This window comes from Rhinatrema bivittatum, chromosome 16 (genome assembly GCF_901001135.1).
Source record: "Rhinatrema bivittatum chromosome 16, aRhiBiv1.1, whole genome shotgun sequence".
Classification (NCBI taxonomy): domain Eukaryota; kingdom Metazoa; phylum Chordata; class Amphibia; order Gymnophiona; family Rhinatrematidae; genus Rhinatrema; species Rhinatrema bivittatum.
This window is the reverse complement of record NC_042630.1, coordinates 2,692,283-2,702,207: the sequence shown is the minus strand read 5'-3', so window position 1 is coordinate 2,702,207 and position 9,925 is coordinate 2,692,283. Positions and strand designations below refer to the sequence as shown.

General features: G+C 49.9%; 1 protein-coding gene across 1 annotated transcript in view; it reads right to left on the bottom strand.

The window, feature by feature from the left end:
- Window positions 1-1,484: 1,484 nt before the first annotated feature.
- LOC115077990 (alpha-2-macroglobulin-like) overlaps window positions 1,485-9,925 on the bottom strand; it is a 66,701-nt gene continuing 58,260 nt past the window's right edge. Inside the window, exons 29-36 of the mRNA XM_029580505.1 lie at window positions 7,040-7,254; window positions 6,422-6,637; window positions 4,858-4,979; window positions 4,103-4,193; window positions 3,029-3,097; window positions 2,733-2,835; window positions 2,222-2,293; window positions 1,485-1,982 (exon numbers count right to left, since the gene is read on the bottom strand). Coding sequence (XP_029436365.1) covers window positions 2,235-2,293; window positions 2,733-2,835; window positions 3,029-3,097; window positions 4,103-4,193; window positions 4,858-4,979; window positions 6,422-6,637; window positions 7,040-7,254 — 875 coding nt within the window. The 3' untranslated portion in view covers window positions 1,485-1,982; window positions 2,222-2,234. The remainder of the gene's footprint in view (window positions 1,983-2,221; window positions 2,294-2,732; window positions 2,836-3,028; window positions 3,098-4,102; window positions 4,194-4,857; window positions 4,980-6,421; window positions 6,638-7,039; window positions 7,255-9,925) is intronic.

The window sequence follows — 9,925 nt, the reverse complement described above, 5'->3', positions numbered from 1 at the left end:
GCAGCAAAATCCACACTGGGAACCGGCTACCGGACCAAGACAAACATCTGAGGGATCTCGTAAATCACCTCAGGAACTCTCAGCTGGGGGAGGGACCCTTACATATCAGCACAGGAGAGCGGGTCTTGATCTTTGTCCAATTTAAAAATAGAATTTCTTCTTCCAAAAGGTACAGCGATCCCCATAGGGAAAGCACGTCTGCATCTGCTGGAGACGGAGAAATACTGAGGGGCTGAGGTCACTGCAGGGCTGTATCTAGGGTGACGTCAGCTTTGAAACCTGACTCTGTCTCCATCTGCTGACAGGGGAGCATAAACCCACTGGTCCTGAGTCTATCTGGCTACACGCTAGGAAACAGCAATTTATCTGTAAATGGAGAACATGGAGTCCCCATGGTCTAAACAGAGAAATGGAATGGGTACATTGCTTTGGAACTTCTCCTGTCCCGGCAGCATATTTAACAGCGGCATTTTACTTTATAAAATAAGTGCTGGTGACTTTAAAAAAAAACAAAACACTCGGAGTCCAGGTTTTGGTTTGCACTGGTGGAATAGTAATTTATTTACAGTTTGCATACTGTCAGCCTTTATTAATTATAAGAAAAAAGCCACTGAAGATCTCCCAGAGAGTTTGATCATCAGCAGAATCTGAGTCTGCGTCTTCTGAAGGTGTTTGGCTGGATGGTTGCTGGAATTTGCAAGCCGAAAGCTGATATCGTGCTGTCAAGTGCTTAAGTTCCCTCCGGCCCCTGAAGCAGATGGGCAGCATCAGGTGAGCAGGTCACCGCCGCTCTGAATCCTTAGGAAGCACATCGGTGTGATCAGGGCACACTGCACACACCTCCTGCCAAGGGCATCCCATTTGATGAGGAGCAATTTCAAAAACAATAATTGGATAAAGCATCTGAGAAGGAACATTCACATATTTTAAGTGAAATATTTTATTAGCATTTGAAAAGAAAAAAATAGCAAAAACAGAAAAATGTAATTCCCCTATGAAGAAGGTGGAAAAGAAATAAAATATATTATTATTGTGGTGCATTAGCTGGGCTATAGGTGGCGCCAGTTCTGTGGCTTTAATCTTATATTCATTGCACCAAATTATCTTTGCCACAAAAAAGTAATATCCGCATACATTTCGTTTTATTTTACATACTTTGGGGTGGTTGCATGTTGGTAAAGTAAGTATATCTGAGGAATAGCACACCCAGCAGGTGCTGCCTGCCCTGTCCACCCCCATGTCAGACTCCCTGGTGATGAAAAACAAAGCTCCCAGGGAGAGAATCGCATCCTGAGCTTCCTCTCCTATTGCCGCTCTGCAGTGTCTGAGTGAAGAAGTGAAACACAGGCAGGAGAGTAATTCAGATCTGAGGCAGCAGCTACCCGCAGTGGGATCAGTTACAGCCACACCACACCTCCTGCAGCACCGGAAATAATATTCCTAGGGCGCTGGGGCCTCTTAGAGATCTCCTGTTTTTTTGTACCTTGAGCAAGGCCTGGCTACTTATGTCTGCTGATAGCTGAGAATTGCTTCTCCTCATGGGTCAGCACTAGTTTTATTTATATTCTGCCTTTTCAAAGTGCAGTACCTGAGTACTTTGTAATGTGCATTCTTGAATAATTTCTTACTTGCGACACTGTGGTGCTCTGTGTTTTTACTTTCCTGCTTTTAACTTTGCATTTTCACTTTTTGTGCAATGTTTTGTATCTGCCTGGAGCCCCTGAATGGAGAGATGGAATATAAATTGAAGCTATGAATGAATAAGTTACAGTCACACAGCGGATTTTGGGGGCACAGACTTTATTTGCACAGAGTGGACCGATGGGCTGGGGTGGGCCCTCAGATTGTCAGAGGGTGAACCCCTCATGTTGAAGAGTAATTTGGCACAAACGAGATGCCAGAGGCAGGAGGGGAGCACCAGATAGAGACAAACACCACAGGTTTAAGGCAATAGGTGACAGCTCAGTGCCTGCCCAGGATTTCTAGAAAAGAAAGAAAAGAGAATCCTTGAGTAAGAATAACACAATTTATAAATTCAATATTCACAGAATTATCTGATGCCCAAGGAAGTTTCCTCAGTGTGCTGGGGAGGGGGTGCGTGGGATCCCTCAGACGAGGTGGGGGGCAGTGTGCTGGGGAGGGGTGCGTGGGATCCCTCAGACGAGGTGGGTGGATCTCTCGGCTGCGGGTGAGAATGGGGTGTGGCATCTCTTTCCGATACCTGTATTATGATGCTAGGAGCTGCTTTCCGCTGAGGAACAGGGAGAGTTGTACATAGTCTGAGCGTATTCGTCTGTAAAAGGAAAGGATACCACAAATTAGATGTGGAAAGCAAAAATTAGCTCCGCACCCCAGTGCAAACATCCCCAAGAGGCGTGGTCAGGAGTTCATCTCGCACTTTTCTTAATTCTTCAGCCGTGCAAGCAGATCCTCCAAGGCGGCTTGGCAGTGCCACCGCCTGCTTCCTACCTCTGGGATCCAAACCTCTTATCAGCAGATTCACACATTGATGCAGCTCATTGAACTATAAATGGGATTCTGATTCCCGATGACCTCTTGTGGTTTATTGCCTGCAAATATCCAGAAGATTGGAATTCTCCTGGTGCCAGGACCAAAGGAAGGGCAGAAAACTGGACTCTCAGCAGGGGCTGAACGGCTGCATCTTCTGCCCCCCGGGGTTAATAAGCTTGGGTGGAAAGAGAGCCCTGGGGGTGGTGAGAGGCTGCTCTTACCTGTCTCATAGTAACTGTACACTTGCACCAGACGAGGCTGCACATTGTTGATGGGATAGTCCAGTTGCAGGGTGACAGAAAAGCCCACGATTTCACTGGTGACCTGAGGAGGAAAGACATGAAAATCAGCTGGGCCAACGTGATTTTATCTGCTAAAAATAATGCAGTAAGACGAGGCAGAAGAAAAAGAACAGATGCAAACAGGACAGAGCATAAACCAGATAGGAAAACGCGGAGAGCAGGAATAACAGAGCTGCTGGGTTCTGCCTGGAAAATCTTTATTACCCCGAGCTTACCTGCATCAGGTACAAGAGGAGATGGCCCGTTGGGGTCTCAGTCTTGGAGACTATTCTATTCCTTGTGAGCTGCAGAGGGAGAGGAAACATTTAGGAACTCTGGAGATTTAATCCCAGCTCTGTCACTGACTCTGTGTGTGTGACCTCAGGGGAGTCACTTTATCTCCCTGTGCCTCAGCTCTAATCCCCGGCTCTGTCACTGACTCTCTGTGTGTGACCTCAGGGGAGTCACTTTATCTCCCTGTGCCTCAGCTCTAATCCCTGGCTCTGTCACTGACTCTCTCTGTGTGACCTCAGGGGAGTCACTTTATCTCCCTGTGCCTCAGCTCTAATCCCTGGCTCTGTCACTGACTCTCTGTGTGTGACCTCAGGGTGAGTCACTTTATCTCCCTGTACCTCAGCTCTAATCCCTGGCTCTGTCACTGACTCTGTGTGTGACCTCAGGGGAGTCACTTTATCTCCCTGTGCCTCAGCTCTAATCCCTGGCTCTGTCACTGACTCTCTGTGTGTGACCTCAGGGTGAGTCACTTTATCTCCCTGTACCTCAGCTCTAATCCCTGGCTCTGTCACTGACTCTGTGTGTGACCTCAGGGGAGTCACTTTATCTCCCTGTGCCTCAGCTCTAATCCATGAGTTTGTCACTGACTCTGGGTGTGTGACCTCAGGGGAGTCACCTTATCTCCCTGTGCTTCAGCTCTAATCCCCGGCTCTGTCACTGACTCTGTGTGTGTGACCTCAGGGGAGTCACTTTATCTCCCTGTGCCTCAGCTCTAATCCATGAGTTTGTCACTGACTCTGGGTGTGTGACCTCAGGGGAGTCACTTTATCTCCCTGTGCTTCAGCTCTAATCCCCAGCTCTGTCACTGACTCTGTGTGTGTGACCTCAGGTCACACACACAGAGTCAGTGACAGACACACACACACTTTATCTCCCTGTGCCTGAGTTCTAGTCCCTGGCTCTGTCACTGACCACCTTGATACGTGAAGGAGGAAGTGGGTTAAGGGCTTGGGGAATCCGTGCTGTGAGCCAGTGCTTTTTCAGGTGCCTGGGGCTGGGGGTCAGTGTCTTCTCACCTCGTCCAGTGAAGATTGGTCAGCATTGTAGCCGGACAGCAAAGTTACGTCGACGATGGCCATGTTGGAGGCATTATGGAAGCCAGTGTAGCTGCAGGAGGAAGAGAACAGGAGACCTGTCAGAGAAGGAGGCTGAGGAGCAGGGAAGGGAAGGTTCAAATGCCACGGACACTCCTTGTGACCTTCGCCCTCCACTGCCTCAGGGACCTGTTCGCTAAGCCCTGGTATTTTCCCCGGAGGGGAACTCTCTTAGCCCAGCCCTCCCCAGAGGGGAAGACACCATGGGGTTCACTAAGCTGGGGTATGGACCGGCCAGCACCATATTACGCAGAAAGCCATAGGGGGTGTTCCGGGCTCCGTGGCTTGGGACAGGGCCAGGACCAGTCATTAAACATTTTAAACTTTTATTTTTTGTTAACTTTGGCTGCAGGTAGAGAACAAGTGCGGAGGATACGTCAGGCCGCGTGGGCCCTGTCACCGACGACCCCGGCAGCAGCAGGAAATGCATCGCTGCTACTCCCAGCAGAAGCGTTGCCCTTAACTCGAAATCAAATAATGCGGCTTGCAAATCTTCAGGCAAGCAATGTGAATTAATGGCCGCATGCTAGGCCTGTCTGATCAATATCTCCCATGCTGCCTTATCAGGAGCAGTCTCTTACCTCATGCTGCCTTATCAGGAGCAGTCTCTTACCTCATGCTGCCCTATCAGGAGCAGTCTCTTACCTCATGCTGCCTTATCAGGAGCAGTCTCTTACCTCAGATTCACATGTAGCTCAAATTTCTTCCTGGATAGGTCAGTGCAGGGATCTGGAGAGGTGACAGAAAGCTGGAAGCTGGGCTTGTTGCTGGCCAGCTTGATGTTATAGCGCACCGTAGCCTGGAAGAGAGGTGAGAAGTAATTTACCTGCTGTCGTATTGCTGGGAGAGGACTGGGGGAGTCACGGGTTGTGCCAGGGATAGGACTGGACTCTCCTGTCCTACCTAGGAGGCTCTTGTGTTTTGTGAGGATGGGGTTGCAGGAGGCGGTGGGGATTTGTGTTGTCCCAGGGCTGGGATATCTGGTGTTTGGCTGCAGATGGCTCTGGTGTGTCTCGAGCTGAGATGTCTCATGATGGGCAGGAACTGGGATATCTCTTGCAGGCATTAGGGCTGTGTGGTCTCATGCATGGCTGGGTTGTGACTGGGACGTTATGTCTCCTGCTGTGCTAGTCTGGGGCTGTCTCCTGTTGGGCTTGGCTGGTCTCTTCTTGTGCTAGTCTGGGGCTGTCTCCTGCTGGGCTTGGCTGGTCTCTTCTTGTGTCAGTTTGGGAGTCTCACCACTTGTCATCCATGCTGCCTCTCACAGCTCAGTATCCCCAAATAAGTTTATTATGTGCACACCTGAACACGTTTGTAAGCCAGGGAGGGTTGGGAATGATCTCGGTCTCTCCGCTTTACTGCTGATGCCCCTTCTTATTATTTGCATGGCACCTTCTGGAGTTCCTAGGCTGTAACCTTCAGAGGCAGCAGATCAAGGTGCGCTTGGAAACGCTTCTGAGTCGGGCCAATGTAACCGAGACTATTTCTGTATCTTCCTGCCGCAGTTTCATGGTCTCCGATTGCAGGATCTTTGCTTTCTCCATGCTCGCTGGGCACCGACACCTGTATCAGCGATGCCCTTCTGGTGTGGTTTGCTCCCTCGCCGCAGTGTCCGAGCCTCCTGTCGCTGGGAATAGGAATTGTTCATTCTCTTCTCTTCTTTCTGGGTTGGGTTCTCGGTGTTGCTTCCGTACCTACGTTGATGTTATGATGTTTACACAGTTTCCAATGAATAAGCCGTGGCCACCTTGTTGCCCCTCTCTGTGTGCAGCAGGTCACACCCAGCAGCGAGCTGCGTAACCGTTTCCAGTTCTCTTCCACCGAAGCTGCGTTTCTCCGTTTTACTATTCCTTTCTATGGCTGGGATCCGTCTTGTCCGGAGCCCATTATCCTATGCTACGATGGTCAATCTCTCAACTCTAGGTTTGACTTCTCCACTCCTCAAATCTCTCTCCTTCCCTCTGCATCTGGATTTCCTTCCTTGCTGGTCTGCTTCTTTAAAGAGTTTCTTCTCTTGCTTTGCCTTCGTCTGCTGCTGGACTTCCCGTCATTTGCTCTGTTCACCGGAGCGAGGGCCCAGGCTTAAGGACTGAGACTGCCGAAGCTTGCTCGCTTTCATACTTGGGCACTGTTGGTGTCATTAAGTGCATCTGAAAGTCTATTGTGGGGGAGCTCTGCGTGTGTAATTAATTTGAATGACACCCATACCTCCTTCAGCTGTAGGAATCCACAATCTCTCACCTGTAATAAGACACAGCCATTGCCGCTGACCTCGGCCGCGTAGTCCCCTGGAATGTGCTTCAGGTCCCTTCTCTGTACCACCAGCCGATTGCTGTCTGCGGCCTGCAGCGTGTGCTCCACATTATTGTTATAGAGGATCCTCACCTCATTATTCCCATCTTTCGTGAATGTGTATGTGGCATACTTAGTTAGACTCTTTATGGCCACCACTGTATCCTGTGAACAGAGAGAGAGAGAGGACACCTTTGATCTCTGAGAATTCGTGGTAGGATGTGTTCAGGGTGCAGGGGCCCAGTGACGAATCAATTGCAGCCTGGCCCCAATATGCCAATATGCATGGCTCGTTGACAGGAAATGTCAGTGTTGGGGGATGGGTCACCCTCCCCCTCTCCCAGGGACGCACGTTCGATGCACTAAGGAAACACTCATCCCTTCTACATTACCCACCCACCTACCTAGCCTTGGCTGTTCTTTCCCTCTGTACGTCATGCTGATCCCCCATCATAACAGTCTGTGACAGTGCTGGACACTTCAGCCTTCACCTACCTACAACCTTATTGGTCTTTTGTGTCTCTTCATGAGAGAATGAACAACTTTGAGTAGGGTGACGGTACTCACCTGCGTAGAGCTGAAGCCTCCAAAGTTATTTGCCTGCCTCATTAACCATCGCACCATTTTGGTGGCATATTGTAGATCAGTCGGGGGACCATGATAAAATAAGGCATATAGCATGTAAGCTGTCATCTCTATGTCAGCAGAAGCAGCATGACGGTAGAAGAAGGGGTAGACCTCCCCCTGTGGTTTATCCAGCCGTTCCCAGTGAATCAACTCATCTGGAAGGAGAAGAGGGAACAATGGTCTTGAATTCTAGTTTAGTCAGCCTTCTCCAAGGCCTGGAAGAGAAAACTCAAACCCTGCACTCTGATCAGTAGTGGGTCCCAAAAGTCATGGAGCCCTATGCTGTCAGGTCTGCAGTACCTTCAGACGTGCAAGCAAGGTTCCCTGGGACAGGAGCTGAGGACTGAAGAAGTGGTGGACAGGGTTAGGCCAGGGGGCCAGTGAGCCCAGCATCCTGCCTCCAGCAGTGAGCAGAATTTACCTGTTAATTTTGTTTTCCTTAGTGTAGACAGATGGACTCAGGACCAATGGATCATATGCTCCCCTGCCAGCAAATGGAGACAGAATCAGGTTTCAAAGCTGACCTCACCCTAGATACCTCCCCTGCAGTGACCTCAGCCCCTCAGTCTTCTCTTCAAAAGCCATTGTGGACCTACTATTGAAAAACTTGAATACCACTTGATAACTTGATTAAAAACTGGTAACCATAAGTGTACTCAACCAAACATAAGCACTGAATCCCAGCAATATTATAGATGTCCTGATCCAGGGATAGGGTGATGGCTTATCCGTAATCTCTTTGGGCTCGAGATTCATGTGCGATTCCTCGACACCGTTCATGGGCAGCCGTAGGCGGGATGCAGAGTCCATCTCTCTACACTAAGGAAAACAAAACTATCAGGTAAGTAATTTCTTCATTTCCTGGCGTGTAGCCAGATGGACTCAGGACCAATGGGATGTACAAAAGCTGCTCCCAAATGGGGCAGGTGGCTGCCCGCAGTTCAGATAGCACTGCTCTCACAAAGGCTGCATCCTCCCCAGCCTGTACATCCAGGCGATATAACCTGGAGAAGGTGTGCACGGAGGACCACGTCGCTGCTCGGCCAATATGGACGGGAGACAGTAGCTTAGCTCCCTCCCAGGATTCTGCCTGAGCCCTAGTGGAATCAGCTTTAACCTGAAGGAGTAAAGGCTTCCCTGCTTCTACGTAAGCTCCCATGATCACCTCCTTGATCCAGCGAGCTATGATAGCCCATGAAGCTGCTTCGCCTCATTTCTTTCCACCGTGAAGAACAAACAAGCGGTCCATCTTACAAACTGGTTCTGAGCGTTCCAGGTACCGTACCAACAGCCTACTGACGTTTAAGTGGCGTAGAAGGGGGTAGTCTTCCTTTTCCTTGTGTCTCTCTAGGGATGGTAAGGAGATGGACTGGTTCAGGTGAAACTCTGAGACTCCCTTTGGCAAGAAGGAAAGGACGGTGCGAAGCTGCAATGTTCCTGGACTCAACTGGAGGAATGGTTCCCGACATGACAGCACCTGTAGTTCAGAGATGCAACGAGCCGAGCATATCGCCACCAAAAATAGAATCTTCATCGTTAACAGGTGCAGAGCCAGACTGTGCAGTGGCCAAAGGAAGGCACTGCTAAAAGGTCCAATACTAGATTGAAGTTCCATAGGGGCGACTAGCCACTTTAAGGGTGGTCAGAGGTGTTTAACCCCTTTTTGGAAGTGGGCCAAGTTCAGATGAGACAGGCATCACCTGGATCTTCAAGGAGCTGAGGAGCAACCCTTTGTTCCGACCTTCCTGTAAAAATTCCAGAATCATGGGGATCTTTGTTGTGCGAGGGGGCACCCCTCGCTCCTTGCATCAGGCCTCAAATATTCTCCAGATCCAACAAGGACATTGAGAACTTCCGTGCATGGAGCAAGGTAGTAATTACTGCCGTCAAATATCCACACTTCGTCAGGTGAGCCCTCTCAAGGGCCAGACCATAAACAAAACTGAATTGGGTCCTTGTGAAGGATCGGACCTTGTTGGAGGAGGTCCCTGTGTGGAGGAAAGCATAGGGGCCTCTCCACCAGAAGCCTCCACATGTCCATACAACGAGCAGCTGGGCCAATCCGGGGCCACAAGAAGGACTAATCCTCTGCGGCATTCAATCTTGTGAATGACCTTGCCCAGCAGGGGCCACGGATGAAGGCATACCTGCTGTCCTCCTCTGACCAGGCCTGGACAAGGGTGTCAATCACTTGAGAGCGCTGATCTTTTCTGAGACTGAAGAATCGTGGGATTGTGGGATGTGGCCAGTAAGTCGATGGATGGGAGGCCCCAACGATCTACCAGGAACTGGAAGGTTCTTGTCGACAATGCTCATTCTCCTGGACTCAATCTCTCCCTGCTGAGAAGGTCTACTCTGATGTTGTCTTTTCCCACTATGTGGAAAGCCAAGATCCCTTGTTCACTTAACTCCACCTATTCCATAAGGGGGACTATTTCCAGAGACACTTAGTGGCTTTTGGTTCCTCCCTGGTGGTTGATGTAAGCTACCATTTTTGCATTGTCCTGCATTACACGGACCACCTGGCCCTGGAGTCTGTGGCTGAATTGTAGGCATGCTAATCTGACAGCTTGGGCTTCCAGATGGTTTATGCTCCAGCGTGCTTCTTCTTCCTTGGTCCATCATTGCTGGGTTGTCAATTCCTGAAAGTGAGCTCCCCACCCTCGGAAGCTCGCATCCATCGTGAGGAGTAGCCAATTTGGTGGGGACAGGTTTACACCCTTGCTTAGGTGAACTTCCTGTAGCCACCACTGGAGCCGAGAACATACTTCTATTGGAAGATGGAGGCGAATCGAGTAGTCTTGAGTCAATGGGTTCCAACGTGAC